Source organism: Corylus avellana, chromosome 6, assembly GCF_965113065.1.
Source record: "Corylus avellana chromosome 6, dhCorAvel1.hap1.2, whole genome shotgun sequence".
NCBI lineage: Eukaryota > Viridiplantae > Streptophyta > Magnoliopsida > Fagales > Betulaceae > Corylus > Corylus avellana.
Window position 1 is genome coordinate 25,963,502 of NC_142495.1, and position 18,413 is coordinate 25,981,914.

Sequence of the window (18,413 nt, forward strand, 5' to 3'; positions counted from 1 at the left end):
AGGTAGATAAGATTATGTGAGTAACGCATAATTGACGTAAATTAAATCTTGACGATTATGATAAATAATTTGGTGCATGGGACACTGGTCAAATTCTGAAAGGATATGACATGCCACTAAATCCATTTGCTTCGATTGGCCTTCGGGGGTTCGTGTGATTAGTGGGTGGAGAGAGAGAGAGAGAGAAATGGGAAAGACTAGTAGGGTTCGGACGATTTGGGAGAGAAATGAGAAAGAAGGATTTACAAATTAGGGTAAAAAAAAAAGTTTTTGGGTAAATATGATTATGTGAGTAACGCGTAATTGACGTAGATTAAATCTTAGGATAAATCATGTGACGCATGGGACACTTGTCAAATTATGAAAGGTCTTGATATGACATGCCTCTAAATTTTTTGATGGAACATGAACATAGAGACTAAATTAATAACACTATATTCCCAAGTACTAGCTAGGTGTGATAATTTATTAAACAAAAGTGTTTATTTAATATAATGGTCCAAAGCATAATTACCAAAATAACATTTTTTTATTTAAAAAAAAAAAAGAAAAAAAAAAAAAAAAAAAAAAAAAGAGAAAAAGAGTAATGGGATTTCTTTTTCTATTGTTTAATCGCTTTTGTACCTTGCTCCTTAGTGCTAGCTAGCAGGTATTGTCCCTACCATGTTGGATGTTCCTCAATCACAAAATTGGGGGTTGAGCCCTATTCAAACATTAAAAGAAAGCTTTGAAGTATGAAAAGGAAGCAAAAACTAGTGTTGTACAGACACACATACCCACGTGCCACACAATAAAACTGCCATACCAGGTACTGCCTCAGTAAATAATAAAATTATATATATATATATATATATATATATATTGTAAATTAATGAACCAAACTCCACCGAACCACCACTTGTATATTAATTAATTAAGAATTAAAGAATATAGAATTAACGAGTAAAAAATAGTATATACGAAAATGGACATATCAAAAGAAAAGCATTGTTTTGATTGGTCAATCAAACCAGAGACAGATCTTCCAGTTTATTAAGACTTTATTTATTTTGTGTTGTTTAATTTTAAAGCGATTCTCCTTCTCCCTCAATCAATGGAATGGAAAGGACGTAGTGCTGCGCTTGGACTTTGGCCTACGTGGTTAACGGGTGGAGTGGAATTTTTTTATTTTTTATTTTTTATTTTTAGGACCACCTTAGGCCTTGGGGGGTCCAGGGTCCCCCCCGAGGCCCAACGTGGTTCCACCCTTAGTGGTTATAGAAGCACTCGATCATTTATTTTATCTAAGCCTAATCTTAATCTCAGTACCACTCTCCTTTGGGCATGATAACGGTTAGCATTGAATGCCAATTGAATTATATCATAACGAAGATTGTCGGGGACATCCCATGTAATAGTTGATGACGGCAAATCATGGACAACCCACACGCATGCGGCCCGGCCATTTAAGGGGTAACACATGGCATAATTGTACAAGCTGGCCGGGGAGAATAACTTTGGCCTAAAACAAGACAAGACCAAAAATGAATGTAAGCCCCTCACCCCATTCATTTATTATATATAAAAAATAAAAAAAAAATTTCGAGAAGAATTAACTTATTGACTTAGGCATCAAAAGTATCATAGCCAGCTCACACCCGTAGGCCTCAGAACTAATTTGTCTCATGATTTCGAGTGTTCCTAGCCGTGGACTTGGTAGTGTGGATTTCAGCATCATTAATGTAAACGTTACTAAAAAAGTAATTATGGGTTAGTCTATATATCGAGAAGATTTTTGAAACATTATACTTGCTTTTATTTAATAAGTTACCTTATGAAATTGGGCTGTCAACTATGAATTGCAATAAAGTTGTGTCTTTCACTTAAAGAGTACTGCTTTAATTAAGGGTATTAGCTTTTACTGCAAGTTTCTTACCAATTGACATGGCGCCGACCCACGTGGTAATTATCACATTAATTAATTAACCACCAGAATATAGACTAACATGTAACATTCATCTTCATATAATGTGGAATATCACGTGAGTTTGCAAGAGCTTATAAGGTAAGTACCTCAAATATTTTCCTTACTTCAACAAATAGTGATAGTTTCACTTAAAGAGTGTTTTTTGTTAAAGTAATGATTAAGGGATTAAATTTACCTTTTCTTATCAGCTTAAGCTTTTAGGACAAGTGGTGATTTAATATGGTATCAGAGCCAAAGGTCCAGGGATCGAACCTTGACTCCGTCAATTCATCCTCCAATTAAATATTCCACATGTTGGGCATCACCTATTAAAAAAAAGAGTTTGCACACACGTGAGGGGAAGTGTTAAAGTAATGAATAAGGGATTAAATTTACCTTTTCTTATCAGCTTAAGCTTTTAGGACAAGTGATGATTTAACACTTTTAGGGGTATTAGTTTTTATTGTAAGTTTCTTACCAACGAACATGGCCGGCGCTGACCCACATGGAAATTACCATATTAATTAACCACAAAAATACATACTGACATATAACATTCATCTTTATATGATGTGGACTATCACGTGAGTTTGCAAGAGCTTACAAGGTAAGTACCCCAAACATTTTCCTTACTTCAAATAGTTGACGGTTTCTCATCCCAAACATGATTACTATATTGCAATGTCAAGTTGTATGCATTCAATCTAGCCTGATTGAAACTTCGAATCTTCGTTACTTACTTTTATAATATTAATTAAATGAGTAAATTTATACTCTTCTATTAGCTTAAAATTTTGGAATAAGTAATGATTTAATATGTTATAATGAATTCGAACTTATCTCCGCCATTTACCTAGCACTCATTTTAATTCAATATTCCATATAATTCTCTAGATTTTACTCTAAATATTTCAAAAGGAAGTGAAGTGTAGCATTACTCTAAATTATCCTTTATCTCCACTTATTTTTGAAATATATTTAATATATTCCATGTAAGCCATGCATTGTGACATAAATATGATAAATGAGTGCTATATATATATATATGATGAATGAGTGCAATATGTGTATATATGTGTGTGATTAATGCAGAATTAGTGTAAAAGAAATTAAAAACATATAGAAACGCATGCTAAAAGGGAGCATTGACATTGGTTATAACATCCTAACACCAAAAAGAAAGTAGACAAAAGAATAAAAAAAAAAAAAAAAAAAAACAAACAAACAAACAAAGCACCAACTCATTCACCACACTAGCTTGTACTCCCACGTCGCCATCTCCCATACTAAAACGTCAGCCTACCTAAACCCTCGAGGATACTTGAAGCCTGAAGTGAGTGGTTGAATGAAACCAATATTAAATAAATAATTAATTCAGAATTAGCAAGGCAGCTGCATGGTCGAAGTGGAGTACAAGGCAGAAAAAGCGTTTCTACATACTTGTTCCTCACATAAAGTTAACCCCGTAAGGACAAAGAAAGATTAATATATACATCAAAAACAGGAGTAAATTAAAAAAGCTAGCAAGGAATGCATCATCATCATCATCATCATCATAATATGTCTGATGAGAGAGAGAGAGAGAGAGAGAGAGATTATGTGTAGAAGAAAAGGCTGCAACTGCAAGAATGGAGGGAGGGAGGGAGGGATATGTAAAAAATGGTAAGAGAAGAAAAAGAATTAAGGAAGAAAAAAGAGGAGAAGAGAGGAATATTATTAAAAATGGAAAAATAATTTTATCGTGTAGAGTGTTGGAAGCAACAAGTGTGGGAATCCTGGTGTCAGACTTTCCCTCCCTTTGCTGTTTGTATCTAAGTGTCTCACGGTTAGATTCTACTCCCTCCATCTCTCTCTCTCTCTCTCTCCCTCTCTCTTGAAACAATGGAGTTAGAGTCACTGCCATTGTTTCAAACCTTCTCTGCTTCTACACGCCTCGAACGCCACGCAACCACATTCGCGCACAGATTCATATGCTGCGCATGCCCCTAAACCCCTTCTCTCTCTCTCTCTCTCAATTTTGGACTATATATTGAAAAAACTATTTAAAAAAAAAAAATTTACTGTAATTTCAAATCATTTATTTTAAATCCTACTGGGGGAAGCAAAAATAATAAAAATACCCCTTTTATCAAATTAAAAAAAAAAGAATTGAATTTTAATAGTAAGAATTAACTAAGCGTATAATTTTCCCATTAATTAAATTGATGAATTTATATAATGGATTGTAATTATAAAAACTATAGTATACCATATTTATGTGATATGAGCATTGCATCTATGATCTATGCCGGCCTGCTACATGAGACCGGTATTTTCTTAAATGAGTGACGTCATTTAATTTAGACATAAATAATTTTCATTTTCTTATTTCTTTTAAATCCAGGACAATTGACATACAACAGAATATTGGATTATGCGTATGACACATGGGCTAGCTTCTCAATTGTCATGGCAAGTAAGAAAAAACGTTTGAGGTATTACAATTTTTACTACCATTTTTTTTACAAATTTACATGGTATAGTTTATATGAGTGTTATTTGGTGTGCCCACATGGGTGAAAACTAAGCAACAGATTTTTTGAAAGTAAATTTAATTGTTTAGTGGATGACGTAATAGTTACTTTATAGGAGAAATTGTAGTACTATAAGTAGCACTCAAGCAAGAAAGTCACTATTTTTGTAAGAAAAATATTGTATACTACAGTCATTTCATTTTCATTCCACTGGACTGATGTGACAATGTTCATTAGTCTTTATTTTTTAATAAGGGCTGATTTAAAAATTTATAAGCAATGCCACGTCAACTTGGTGAAATGGGGTGAGATGATGTGTAGTATATAACACTACTCTTCTTTGGAAACAAAATACAATTTCGTGGTGAAGAGAGTTGATATACATGTTATTCGACTACTCAAAATAATTAGGAAATGAGAAAAACCCTCCTCTCTCCCTCTCTCCCTTTTCATGTAATTTGCTTAAGAAAAAAAAAACTGAAAAAGGAAATGTTTTTGGCCATTCTTATAAACAGTTAAGGCAGTTAAGGAGTACCAAATGAAGTGAATTTGAAGTACATTATTGCACTCTGCTTAGAGATATGCGTGAAAAGAACCACTCTGCCCAAAATAAAGTGTAAAAAAGCACAAATCTGTTGTAGTCTCTCTTATGACCCAGATTTCAATATTCATCACTTTCATTTTGAACAATATTACAAGTTTCAAACCCCAATCACATACTTCAACCATTAATCGATTATAAACATGTTTTTAATTGAATACTTATGTTAGATTGCAGTGAGTAATGAACTGATCAACGTCTTTTTCTTGGATTTGGCTTAGGTGCTGTAAAAACCTACAATAGTTACGATCTAGTTTTAGTTTTATGTTTTATGCATTTAAAAATCAATTACTAACAGCTTAAATTACTCTTTTCCAATATCCAATTTATTAAAAAATTGCCAAAGAAAATTATTATATGCTGAGACCCATATTGCCCAAAACTGCTCTCAAAGTGTGTAAACTCTGATTCTTTTATTATTAATATATCAATTAGGGTAAACAATAATCCAGAGGATAAGAGCGTGCTACACATTATCAAACTCTTTATTGGCATCAGCTGCGGGCTACAAAGAGCCGTAGTGGGCTTTGGGCCTTACATCATATCTGGACCAACTCCAGCATGGGCCTTTACATACATTAATATGTGGACAGCATTGGGCCTTGATATTTTATAAGTTTTTACGAACCAACTTCGTTCCATATATTGTATTGCATTTTCTCTAATATATGTAAATACTAAAATTATTTTGAAAAATTCCTTTATAATATGAATTATCATAATGTTGCGTATAGACCTATTCAAATTTAAATGTGTGTATGCCATCTAAAGAGTAATTATAACAAAATAAGGAAAGTGCGGCTAGGGTTTCTGATTGTCCAAAGGCGGTGCCGTCACTGCCGTGTGCTATATAAAGAGAATATAGAAGAGGGTAATTCATGCGAGTGCTATTGAGCCTATTGTTGTCAGTTTCCTTGAGATCCTGCGATTGTATTGTTGCTGTAAGATCCATGGAGGCTGAGAAAAGGAAAATTTCACTGAATCTGAATCCAGAATTGAAGAATGGATTAGTGAAATACCACAAACAAGTTGTGGAGAGTGATGGTTTTGATTTTGAATCCATACCTGGTGGTTCCGAGCTTTTATTCGTAATTGTACCATTAAATCTACTCTAGAGAGGGAGATTCAATATAGAGAGTGACTTCTATATGAAGGTGGCACAAAGTCACCCTCAGCAAGTGACACCTCAGCATATTAGAATAAATCTAATTTAAAGAAAAAACACTACCACACCAAATTATACCAAATATAAAAATAAATAAATAAAAAATTAATTGATTAATTAATTTTTTTTAAAAAAAAATATAGCCTGGGGTGGCTTGCCGGCCACCCTAGATGGGCTGGGGGTGGCGGCGAGCCACCCTCACCCCTCCTGCACATTCTTAAAATAAAAAAAAAAAAAAAAAAATGAAGAAACCTAATATAATCCGGTGTTTTGGGCTTATATTTCTAATATGCTCTATTCTAAGGTATCAAATCCTCATTGGTGGGCACAAAGGGGTGGCTTTGTGCCACACCCGTATAGAAGTTATGCTCTTCGATGTAACGAGTGCAAAGAATATTCACTGCGCACAATTGACGCATACCACGATCACATTCGTGGGAAGAACAAATTTTCCCGACTGGAGTTTGTCAAGGTTTTGAAAGCAGCGCATCAGGTATACGTCAGAATCAAGTACGTTTTAGCCTTTGAGGCGAGGGAGGATGGAGGCCAGACCAGTTTCGATCAAGCTGTGGTGCGTTTCTTTACACCCGCCATGTCTGTGCAATCTATTAGGCGTAAACCGTCCGAGCATGATCAAGGTTCGGGCAATCATGGGAATCAATGGATTTGGGAAGGTCACCTCAACAATGGCAAATTGTGTTGATGGGAAGATTTCTCAGCATATGGACTGTTTAAGGAGATTTTTGAAAAATATGTAATATCTAAGCTAAAGTTAATAATAGTAGTACTAAGTATTTTGATGGGTTTTTGAATTGTTAGTTACAAGTAAAGATCAACAAGATTTATAATTCATTAGTTTAGAAAGATATTAAAAACTTTTTTAAGCCTTAATTTAGGCATTTTATTGTTTTTGACCCATCATCTTTGGGACTACTTAGCTTGAATATTTGTTTGCTACTTTTTGCTTTTTGAAGGTGCATACTTAATGTTGTTAATTATCAAGAGAAATTTAAGTGGACCCAAACCCATTAGCTTAGGCTTTTGGGCTAGACTGATACTCTTCATGGATCTGGTCTAATGTGCTTGCTGGTTCCATGTTTTTTAGAGAGAGGGAGAGAGAGAGAGAGAGAGAGCAAATGCAGTGGGAGAGAAAATCAAGAGAAAGGTGATGAAGCATGCTCCCCTTTCCAACATAGTATGGTCAGCAAGTTTTCGATTGTGATGCGGGTAGAGTTAAATTCTATGATTCTGATAAATTAAATTTCATGAAATCGGAAATATGGCTTCTGCTCAAAGGGGAAAAAACCCCCCCACAATTTTGTGAAATGAATTGAGATGTCAGATAACAAATCTGTCAATAAAGAAAAAAATTGGCACTCACAAGTCAGTGATGGTCAAGGAATGAGTTTCCAAGCTTGATGCATAGTTTCATCATTCACAAAAGGACGTAAAGACCACATTTGGCAGTAGCCCTCCAATTCTCCTGGTGATGCCTTGAAATTTAGAGCAGAAACAATTTTTTCCTGCAACAAGGTATAATACTATATTCAACCGTTGTAGACCCCAAAAAGATATTAGATGTTTGTAATGTTTATCCAGATTGGAGAAATGACACAAGGGGAGGTATGGAGCTCATTACCTGCATCTCATAGTCTTTTTTAAGCATACTGTACACAAACGCCATCAGGACAGCACAATCAGCTACCTCAGGTCTTTGAAGTTGAGATGATGCCACTTCCTTCTAAAAGAGAAGAAGTTGTCAGCATACTGAGGCTAAAAACATAAGGAAAAAATCAAATTTAGTCCTTAGGTTTTTAATTTCGACAATTTGGTACTTTAGTTTTCTTCTAGTTTGAAATAGGGATCTCCATCAATCTATTATCCAATTAATTAACAATATGGCACATCAAACCAATTAATCAATGTTACATGACTCACGTTTGGCAAGTCATGTAGTAAGGGAAAGCCTCCCTCACCAATTAGTGGTGATCGGCCACCCCTCTTTTCTTTTTTTCTTTTTTCATCTTTTTTTTCTTTTTTTAAATTGTTTTTAATTATTTTGACTTTTTATTTAAGATGTATTGATAATTTAAAATAACTGTGTCACGTGATACATACAGTTGGCACATAACATGCCAAATGAGAGCTGCATGATATTAATTGATTGGTCTAACATGGCATACCATTAATTAATTGGACTTTGACGGAGGGACCTATCTGAAACTACAGAAAAGCCTAAAGACTTAATTGTTCAAAATTGAAAATCCACGGATTAAATTAAAATTGCATAAAAACCTAGAGACTCAATTGATTTTTTTCCAAAACATAGTAAACATCCCGTCAAATCAAATTACAGTGTAAGAATCCTTTTGCAATTTATACAAATCTGCATGAGGTTCAAGGCTAAAAATAACTAAACTTTTAGTCAAACAAAAGGAATTATAAAGAAAAAAAAAAGAAGATTTAACAAAAACAGTTTTGCCAAACTTCTGCAAAATCCAAAGGTTATATTTTTCTTTTCCACAATAATACTTGCAGACAAACATTTTGGTGACCCAAAAGATAATAAAATAAATTTGCTATACAGAGAATCTTAGGCAAGAATTTCTTAGTTCAAGGAAATTTTTAACTACATGGCTGACCAAATTTTGGCCAAAAATATGCAAATTACAAGCATGGATTAAACCCAAGTTACTCATAAGGAAAGATGAGGAATGTTCCCAACAACCAGGCTCCCCTTGTAGTTGATAAAGCTTGCAGGCATAGAAAGAGAATCTGGGGTACCAATAAATGACTCCAACCTAAGAGATATGTTGTCATATGTTGTCATATTTTACATTTTTCAACTAGCCCTCCATAAGATCCCGAAAAATTTTAAGGCTATAATCATCTGCTTAGATACTTGGACATATTTTGACTAATATATCAGGAAAGGACGGAGATAGTCTGTACCTAAACAAGCTGAATCAGATGGTACTGTAAACCCATCAGGTTTCAAAGGGTGGAAAGAGCAGTGTAAATGGTGAAATTACTAAGGAATAAAGAAATATGACATTTGCAAAAGACAAACATTGAAACATACGGATTTGTGACATTGAATTAATATAAATATATTTTTTAACCAAATTGATAAGAAAAGAAAGAGATTGAACAAATATGAAAAGATAGGCTACCTTGGTATTAGAAATTGCTTGTTCATTCAACCCATCACCAAAATATTCATCATTAATGGGTGATAAAGTACCATTGACATTTTGCATTGCACCAGTTACATCCTCCAGGAGGGATTCAGCTTCACTAAGTATGTTTTTTGCTGCAACTCCCATTACAAATTTAAACATAAATTTAAAGCTGCATAAAAAAGAAAAAGAAAAAAAGAGCAGAAACAAGCAAAGAACGATAGCCTCCAAATGACAATGGCAAGAGGAATAAACACTATTATCCTTAAAGAAAACAAGGGGATTGATTGCCACTTTTTAAACATTGGAGGTGAGATCGAAAAAGTGGTCCAACTTATGGGGGTAGAATGTATTTTCTCCTCTCTATTTATCCTAATATAAGTAACTCACACATTCCACATGACTTGAACCTGTAACCCCACCCTACCACCCATGGGGAATAGAGTTGCCATTTGACCAAAGGCTGCTGGCATTGGCACTCCTCTGAGTCTCTGACTACTAAAAGGCATTAATCCATCACAGATGACCACACACAAAAGGAAAAACTGAATAAGGAACCTTTCATCTTCCAGCCCTTATAAACACAAATCTCTACATAGATACCCCCAATCCCCAACTTAAAATGAAATAACATTCTCTTCTTAAGAGATATGCACTTAAATAAAAAGAGGACAATTTTTTAAACATGCAATAATAATAAAACACAAAGGTAGGAAACTATTCACCCATTTGTTTTTCATGTGAAGTGGAACTTTCTAGAAAAAAAAAATAATGGATAGAATAAAGAAGGAAGTTTTTCCACAAGATGAAGTTGGGGGGCGGGGAGAGGAGGTAATAAGCACGATTCTCAAAGCTTAGTGGATCCTCATCTAGCTAAGACTTTCAATCACATATGTATGGTGGGGGAGACTAACATGACAGCTTTTATTATCATATATCCAGTGTTCAACATGGTTCAGAATCTTTCTGAAAATCATTGCACGTATAAGTTAAGTCATGAGCTAATGTCACTTGGGATTGAGCTATTAAGCCATTTTCTATAGGATGGGTTAGCATTGGTAGATATTCCAAGAAAACTGGTAGCATTTTGGAGATGGTTACAATGTGGCATTAACCAAGTATACAGTGCAAACATTAATGAATAACAGAGACAACAGACACAGGAGATGAAGTCCAATTCTATAAACATAGAAGATCGGATATCACTGTTGAGGCATCACAGGTTCGTACCAAAAACTTTACAAGTTCCCATTGGGAATGAGAATATATAAAAGAACAGAAAATAGTAAAATTTGGAAGGAGAAGTTACCTTTACTCAAGTGGTCATGAAGTCCAAGTACGCATGTTTGCACTTGTATATGCACATTTTCCCCACATATGAACAATCATTGCAGTCAGAACAATAATTTTAGGTGAACAAAAGTTCAAAGTGGAAATTTTAACTTGAAACATTGTAGCAAACACACACACAGAGACGCCAGGGATGGGGGGTTACAAACATTTTTTTTTGACACACAGATTATGAGTCAATAAACCAAGTGCTGAATGAATTTGCTGGGGTGACTTCTAGCAGAGAATGTGAGAAAGATGACAAGAGGCAGGGATGGACACAGGGGAGTCCTAAGCCAATACATTCCAAGTAAAGGAGATGATCTTATTTCAAACCAATAATATGCTGTGAATAGAAGAAAAGGCCAATGTCTACAAGCCATTCAGAAAATAAGAAACAAGGAAACAAGGAACTTAAAGTAGCACTGTATCACAAGAAAGACAGAAAACAATTGCACTTACACTTGCTTACATTTTGCACACCATCATGTGCATTGATACATCCAGCATCAAAATATGATTTAAGTCTCTTTGTTTCATTAGCTTCAATGATGTTCTTAACCAACGCAGATGTTCTGTCTATTGGACACCGCCGAAGATACTCTATATAAGAATTTTAAGAAAATAATGTTATGAGAATTGCAAAAATAAACCTTTTTAGAAACACAATAATCACAAGACAAATAACCATAATTCTTGAGAACATTTACCCAGCCCTTGCTGAAAGCCAGCAAGTAACCTGGCTCCTACAGCCACCAATTCCTCAAACTTCGTAACCCTACCAAAGCATTGCCATTTAAAACCATTAAACAACATAAGCATGCACTCCAATAAAAACAAATAAATATGCTAGCTAAACGCCTTTTAATTTATGCACTCAATGAGTTCTGAACTCACAACCTCACCCTCAACCTTGTTCTTACAATGAGAGGACATGTCATCTGAGCAAGAGCTCATTGGCACATTTCACTATTCTTGCAAGAATCATTCTGGAAAGGCTATGCAAGGGATTACCTCAACAAAAAATCCTTATAAATCAGGTAAATTTTATCCTCTAATTCGGAATTCAATTCGCCTTGCTCCATTCCCATTCTGCAAAAAACATACAAAAAACAGATAGCTCACATAAAAAGCAACCTACAATCACAACCAAACCAACATTCGGCCATTCTCACCACAGCAAAATACTCGTAAACAACCAAGCCCAACATTCAAACATAATAACAAAAATATTCTCAAATCAGACTTTAAATAAAACTTGAGGGAGGAGTTACCAATCAAGAAGACCTTGAGCATGAAAGCTGCCGGAGCTGGTGTTTCACCGTCGTCCACTGCGTCTACCAACCCACCGGGATCCTCTCTCTCTCGGTCTCTCTTCTCTATCTCACTCTCTCGATCGTCTTTCTCACTCTCGTGGTCTCTCTATCCAACGGCGCGGCTGAACGGCTGGCTGTTTGGGTTGTGGATGGTGATTGGTGGTGGAAGACTTCTGCGATGGTCGATGGGGCTGCTAACTTGCTAGCTTGCGGTGAGTGGGAGACGGAGAGAGAGAGAGAGAGAGGGAGAGAGGAGAATAGAGTACAGAGAGAAATACAAGAAAACAATAAATTAAAAAAAAAAAAAAAAAAAAAAAAAAAAAAAAGGCAAAATGCAATATAAGTAAATTGATTTACTTGATTTGCAATTAATATACCAAAAAAATAATTTAGTATTTACAGCCAACTTTCGTTCACTAAATTAACAAATTCTGATAGCGTGAACGATAGAACCAATAAAATTGTGATATTTGTCCTATTTAAATCAATTTCACACAAATAAAATATGTTAAATTAGTTAACGGAATTTGACTGTAATGACTAAATTATTTTTTTTGGCATACGTCGGACCTTTAAATTCATTTTGATACCACATGGAGCTAATTGTAAATCAGATAAACCACTAGGACTAATTTTGCATTTTTTCCCAAATAAAATAGATAGAATAATATAGGGGTGAAAAGGAGTTGCACTTAGCGGCTATTGGCTAAAATCGGTAACTGCAACCACCTAAGCGGTTAGTAAAATCGGATAACCGCTTCGGCTAACTGCATTTTTTTATAAAAAATTTAAAAAACAAAAAAAACGATAATACAATAATAACCTATTACATATCGTTTCATATATATATATATGATTTTTTTTAATCGCCTTCAAAAGCAATTAGAGCGGTTAACGGACGGTTAATTTCAGCCTTAGTAGAATATACAAATTGTTAGAGTGTGTACTGAAAAACTGGAGTTAAAGTAAAAAAATTGTATTTTTTTAGTAACTTGCTTAACTACTATTGCTTTTACAATTATTACTTAAACTTTAAAAACTCACAATTTAATTTAATGTATCTAACTTTAAAAAGTTTATGATGTCACCCGTCATTAAGCTGATCTAGCACTTGATTAGCTACTCGGCTTGTGACCATTGTCGAGTTTGAGCTAAACTCAAACATGGCTAGGGTCCTGACAAGCCAAATTCGAACAAGGTTTGAAAACTCGACTAGAGTTTGATTACAATCGTGATGTAATTGAGTTGAGTCCGAACATGCAATACTCAGCTAGGATCTACCACAATCCTAATTATCATCATCCCTATTAGAATTGCAAAATTTCATTTTAATTATATCAAAGAAATTTATTTTAATATAGTTTATAAATTGATGTGTTCTAAAAAATGATGCAATCTTTATAGACATTTTAGAAACACATACAAGGATCTCATGGTGTACTAAAAATGTACGTGAAAATTACATACATTTTAAACACACGTCAATTTAATAATTTGAATTGGAAGAAATCTTCAAAAATCCTATTAAGAGGAAAACTTCATCATTTTTATTTGTAAAATCATAATTTTCATATTGAGAATTATGCTATTTAAATTAAATAATTTTCATAAAATCGTATTAATAATCTGTTAACTAGATATGAGACAAATAATTTTCATAGTATTTTTAGGTACTCATAGCAGCAAAATAATCAGTTGGAAACTTAACAACACAGACAAAACATTCGAAGTCCTGATTAAATATTACAGATTGTTACATCGAATTTTACAGAGGAAGTATGATTAAAATTCCATGATTCATGGATAAAGCGATCTGGGGATGATGATATCTCCAATGTTGTTGTGCCATGGGTCAGCCAAGTGAGTAGCCAAGTTCTCCAATGGCCCTGTGCCAGGATAAGCTGATTGTTGAACGCAGAACCCCACAAAAGCCAAAATTGCGAGCCGGCCTACATAAAAGCAAACGATTAATTACATAACAAATCAATCACTCTAAAAGCAAATGAAAATGTATATATATATATATATATGGGTTTGCAGAGAGGTAATTAATTCTAACCATTTTTGATCTCTTTGACCTTGTACTCCTTGAACTTTTCGGGATCCTTGGAGTACCCCAAGGGGTCAAAAGCACCACCAGGGTACTTCTTCTTCTCAGGATCTTTCTCCATGCTGCGTTGGTGCTCAACAAAGGCGATGGCAAGGAATTCAATGGCCAAAATGGTGGGGAGGTTGCCCCATGGCACTGGGTTGCCCAAGTAGGTGGCTTGGCCTCCTGGAACGGCAGCCCACTCTTGAGCCTGCACCCAATTCCCCAATCCCAAGGCCTCCGGTACTAGAACTCCGGGCTGCATGCAAAAATATATGGAAATCTCAAACTTCAATTAGAAGACAAACTAATGCTTTTGTCAAAACCCCGTTCGAAGGAAAAGAATCCGATCGGTAAAAACAACTTAAAAGCAATTTTAAGAGTTCAAGAACCCAAAAAAACAAATCAAATACGCACTTTTTGAAAAAAAACTTAAAAATAAAACTTTTGAGAAAAACGGTTTATTTTTTTACTTAAAATCACTATTTCTCGAACACAATCACAATCGCGGGCAAGCAAAACGGACACTTACAACAGCAAGCATACACCATCTGCAGTGAATGAGTTCAGATTCCTTAAATCTTTCAAGGTTCTCTGGGACTTCACCAAGCCGAAGTGGGTCAAAACCAAAGTCACTGCCAGATAAAAACAAACACATGCAACGCAAACTTCACATCATCATGATTACACAAACACAACAGGAACAAAATGATGCTCACGAAAGAAAGTAACAATATTCAAGTGCTTTTCTCTTTTCTCTTCATGTTTTGATTTCTGAGAGCCAAACCAAAATTTTCACTGTTCACTATGATCAATTACCCGGGTGCTGAGCCATCGAGGTACGGAGGCCGGGGCTGGCCCGGCATCCAATCGGCCGTCATGGTGAAGCGGGACGAGGCATTGGCAGCAACGCTAGGGAGTGGGAGAGAGGCGGCGAACTTGGATTTTGAAGAGGAGAGGACTGATGGGAAGGCGGTGGTGGCGACGCCATAGCTCATCAATGTGTTGGAAGCCATGGCTCTCAGGAATTGAAGTTGGGTGAGATGGATGTGGGCTGCATAGGAAGAACGAGCAGTACAAGTATGTGCAAGCGGGATAGAGGCGAATCCAGTTCTGGATTGCGATTGGCTAGTGGTGCTTGGTTTTGCTATGTCATTGGGCCAGGTGTCCTCTCTTAATCCAATAGACTACGTGGAATATCCCGTGGATATCAGATATCTATATTTGTTTTTGCGTGGTGGAGGTTGACTGCCATGACAAAAATCAACTTTGTTTGTTACTGGTTAGTTGGTTAGTGGTTGCCGTATAAGGCATGCGTCGGCTGTGCCTTTGAGAGGCTCAACAATGGATTTAAAACTTAAAAAAATGAGTTTGAAAATATATATTAGGTAAAAAAAAAATAAAAGTGTTTTTAAAGGTCAAAAAATAATTAAAATTATGTGAGATTATATTTGAGAAATAAAATTTTTAAGTCAAAAAATACTTTTTGGCAAAAACTTAAAATTAAAGGTATATTTTGACAATTTTTAAGAGTTTTAAATCTTTAAAAGTGCTTTCAATTTTTTTTACCAAACCAATATTTTTTTCTTTAAATAAATTTTTTGAGTCTTAAACGCACTTTTAGCCTTTATGCCACTTAAATGCACATTCAAACAAGCTCTAAAAATACTTTTGTTAAAAGTGTTTTTTTAAGTTAAAAACTTAATTTCTCAGACATAACGTAAATGTGGAAACAAAGAAAATATATGAATTAATGAAAAAAAAAAAAAAAAAAAAAGTGTTTCTCGTGTATCTAGGGGACACATTTCACTGAAATTGAAAGAATTTTTATAACCAATTTGTTAATATATATATATATATATATAACGCTACGGTATATTTTTATTTAACTTTATTGATATAACGCTGCCAATCAGTTTTATCTTTTACGTTTTCAACAATAATTGATGACAGTGCTACATCAATTGCTACTCTAGTTTGGTTTGGTTTCTTACATTTCTCTTTAATTGATGGCAGTGCTATGAAGTAGGATAAAAATGAAATAAAAGTATAGTTTCTTACATTTCTCATTGCGAAGGACTTCCGAAATGTAGAAATGTGAGGAGGTTAATTCATGTGAGATCATATCAAATGAATTATTGTCGGAGAAATGTTGCTCATCTAAAAAAGTTATCCAAAAATTGGTTCATAAATGATATGTTAACGTTTCATGAGTTTGTGACACATTTTTCAAAATAATAAATTTTATGATGTTGTGACATATTATTTGATAACCAATATTTGAACCCAAAAAAAAAAGAAAAGAAAAGAAAAGAAAAGTGTAGCACTTCTCTTATTGTTTGCTGAAAATGCTTGTCTTAAGGCCAAACAGCCTAGATAAACTGAATAATGTTATAATTCACTCTTGTTCTTTTCTTGTGTTACTCAAAAAAAATGATGTGGTTCTTAAAATCACCATTGAGCTTGTAAATGGTCATTATTAAATTTTGATTAAATTGTGATTTTAAAAACCACCTCATTTTTTGAAGGACATGAAAGTGACTTTAGGATTACTCAGATAAACTTGTCTCGCTCCTTGTAGTAATGATGTAACACCATGGTCCCATATTGAGAAGATGAGAAGAAGCCCACTAGAGTGAGTGGTTTATAAAGATAATCATGAGTGCTAAGTCCCATATTGCTTAGTTACCAGGTGAAACTGATCTTTATAATGAATTATAGAGACGCTCCAGATTGACTAGTTATTTTGGAGTAATAGTGTAGATGTGACTATCACTTTTTCTTGAGTCATTACAAATAATGTTTGCAAAACCAGGATGGCTTGTAATTGTTTGGAAAATCTTATGTTTGATTGCTAACATCGAACAAACCTAGAGTTCCAATCATAATTGTTGATTCTCAAACTTTGTACCTGAGTTCCTTTCTTCAAATATTTTGTTGTCTTAAGCATCAGAGTTTGATTATGACAGTACCGTTGGTTTTTTTTTTTTTTTTTTTTTTTTTTGTTTTAAGTCTAAATTATTTAGCGTTCAACAAGAAAAAAAAACTGTTATAACTCTTAAAAACCCACATGCAACTTACATACTCTTGGATTCCAAGTGAAAGCCAAAGGCCTTGTCTTTATTTTATTTTTAAAAACGGTTATCTTATAGCATTAATTTAAATAATATAGAGAAATAATAAAGAAAAAAAATTGTAGAATTTATTTAAATAAGAAAGTAAAAAGTACCTTAATTTTCTAAATTTTTTTTAAAATATATATATAAAAAAAAATTGCTCTTGTTGCTGTAAAAGAGTCCCACAAATATGAACCTACCTTTGGGCCGATATGCATCATATTCGCCCACCGCGATAACCAATTTGTACGATGCAAATTATTTTTCCAAGCAAACAACAGGGACAAAATGGATGGATAATTACAACATCACAAACACAAATGGGCTAGGCAACCAAATAATAAGGCTATACAACAATATTAATGTGGACAAGCATAAAGTAAGAGGGATTGTGCACATGATATTATACATTCTTGCCTTCTTGGCATGACGCCAAGAAAAATGGGCACCTTAACTGGTGGTTTCAGGTAAGAAATCGACTCGAATCATAAAAAATCTTTCAACCTTTCTAAGAGATATGAGAAGGGACACAAACTTCGAAAGGTTCTTCAACTTGTGTCAAATATTCATCGTAAAACCATTGTTGAAGCATATATATATATATATATATATATATATATATATATGAAAGAGAATCGCATGACACAAATGACACTCATAGAGGTCAGATCAAAGTTACCAGCAAAAGATACCATCTCGGTGTTCGGATGACACCTCCAAGCCACCTGCAATTGAAAAATGATATTACTATAGGCAAAAACAATAAATAAATATTAGGAGTACTAAATCTTTTACTAAAACAATCTTACTAAACTGATGTGTAACTTATTTATTGAAGAAAAACAAAACAAGTAATTAAAATAAATATAACAGATACTAATAAATGAGTTACACATCAATTTGATAAAATTCTTTTAATAAAAGATTTGGTACTGCTAGAATTTCTCAAAACAATATCCTAACTACAAAGATTTGACATGGGAGAGAGCGAGGGAACAAAGACCAGACGCATGAACATCAAACCTGCAAGGATGGCGATTACACGTACACCATACATGCGTTAGAGCGGCGCATGGAGTAGTGGTTAAGAGTGCTGCTGCTATACGGTCAAGGCAGAAAACATGAGTTTTTTGCCTTCCACTCAAATGCTGCCACCTCAT

At 34.4% G+C, this 18,413-nt stretch overlaps 2 protein-coding genes across 4 annotated transcripts; both read right to left on the reverse strand.

Annotated features, from left to right (window-relative positions):
* Nucleotides 1-5,605: 5,605 nt before the first annotated feature.
* On the reverse strand, nucleotides 5,606-12,310 carry LOC132163245 (FAD-binding protein). 3 transcript variants are annotated; one of them, XM_088517463.1, is made up of 9 exons: nucleotides 12,007-12,310; nucleotides 11,747-11,824; nucleotides 11,443-11,510; nucleotides 11,195-11,335; nucleotides 10,713-10,754; nucleotides 9,398-9,537; nucleotides 7,864-7,965; nucleotides 7,606-7,747; nucleotides 5,606-6,042 (listed from the first exon to the last, which is right to left on the reverse strand). In XM_088517463.1, exons 2-8 carry the CDS (start codon nucleotides 11,821-11,823, stop codon nucleotides 7,619-7,621), a joined length of 699 nt encoding a protein of 232 aa, XP_088373589.1. In that variant the 5' UTR covers nucleotide 11,824; nucleotides 12,007-12,310; the 3' UTR covers nucleotides 5,606-6,042; nucleotides 7,606-7,618. The 3 variants fall into 3 exon arrangements, with proteins under 3 accessions (XP_088373589.1, XP_059429439.2, XP_059429436.2); XM_059573456.2 differs by lacking the exon at nucleotides 5,606-6,042 and having other exon boundaries at nucleotides 7,486-7,747; nucleotides 7,864-7,962; XM_059573453.2 differs by lacking the exon at nucleotides 5,606-6,042 and having other exon boundaries at nucleotides 7,486-7,747.
* Nucleotides 12,311-13,732: 1,422 nt separating this feature from the next.
* On the reverse strand, nucleotides 13,733-15,222 carry LHCA1 (chlorophyll a-b binding protein 6). The gene is made up of 4 exons (XM_059574432.2): nucleotides 14,957-15,222; nucleotides 14,670-14,772; nucleotides 14,108-14,396; nucleotides 13,733-13,997 (listed from the first exon to the last, which is right to left on the reverse strand). Exons 1-4 carry the CDS (start codon nucleotides 15,151-15,153, stop codon nucleotides 13,846-13,848), a joined length of 741 nt encoding a protein of 246 aa, XP_059430415.1. The 5' UTR covers nucleotides 15,154-15,222; the 3' UTR covers nucleotides 13,733-13,845.
* Nucleotides 15,223-18,413: the final 3,191 nt, after the last annotated feature.

What these genes read in the sequence shown, in the direction of transcription:
- LOC132163245 (XM_088517463.1), bottom strand. Translation starts at nt 11,823, where the DNA reads ATGGGAATGGAGCAAGGCGAATTGAATTCCGAATTAGAGGATAAAATT. An exon ending in TGGCTTTCAGCAAGGGCTGG is followed by an intron (nt 11,336 to 11,442) that starts GTAAATGTTCTC and finishes ATTCTTATATAG; the next exon opens with AGTATCTTCGGCGGTGTCCA. An exon ending in AAAAAGACTATGAGATGCAG is followed by an intron (nt 7,748 to 7,863) that starts GTAATGAGCTCC and finishes ACCTTGTTGCAG; the next exon opens with GAAAAAATTGTTTCTGCTCT.
- LHCA1 (XM_059574432.2), bottom strand. Translation starts at nt 15,153, where the DNA reads ATGGCTTCCAACACATTGATGAGCTATGGCGTCGCCACCACCGCCTTC. An exon ending in CTCGATGGCTCAGCACCCGG is followed by an intron (nt 14,773 to 14,956) that starts GTAATTGATCAT and finishes TTTATCTGGCAG; the next exon opens with TGACTTTGGTTTTGACCCAC. An exon ending in GGTCAAAGAGATCAAAAATG is followed by an intron (nt 13,998 to 14,107) that starts GTTAGAATTAAT and finishes GCTTTTATGTAG; the next exon opens with GCCGGCTCGCAATTTTGGCT.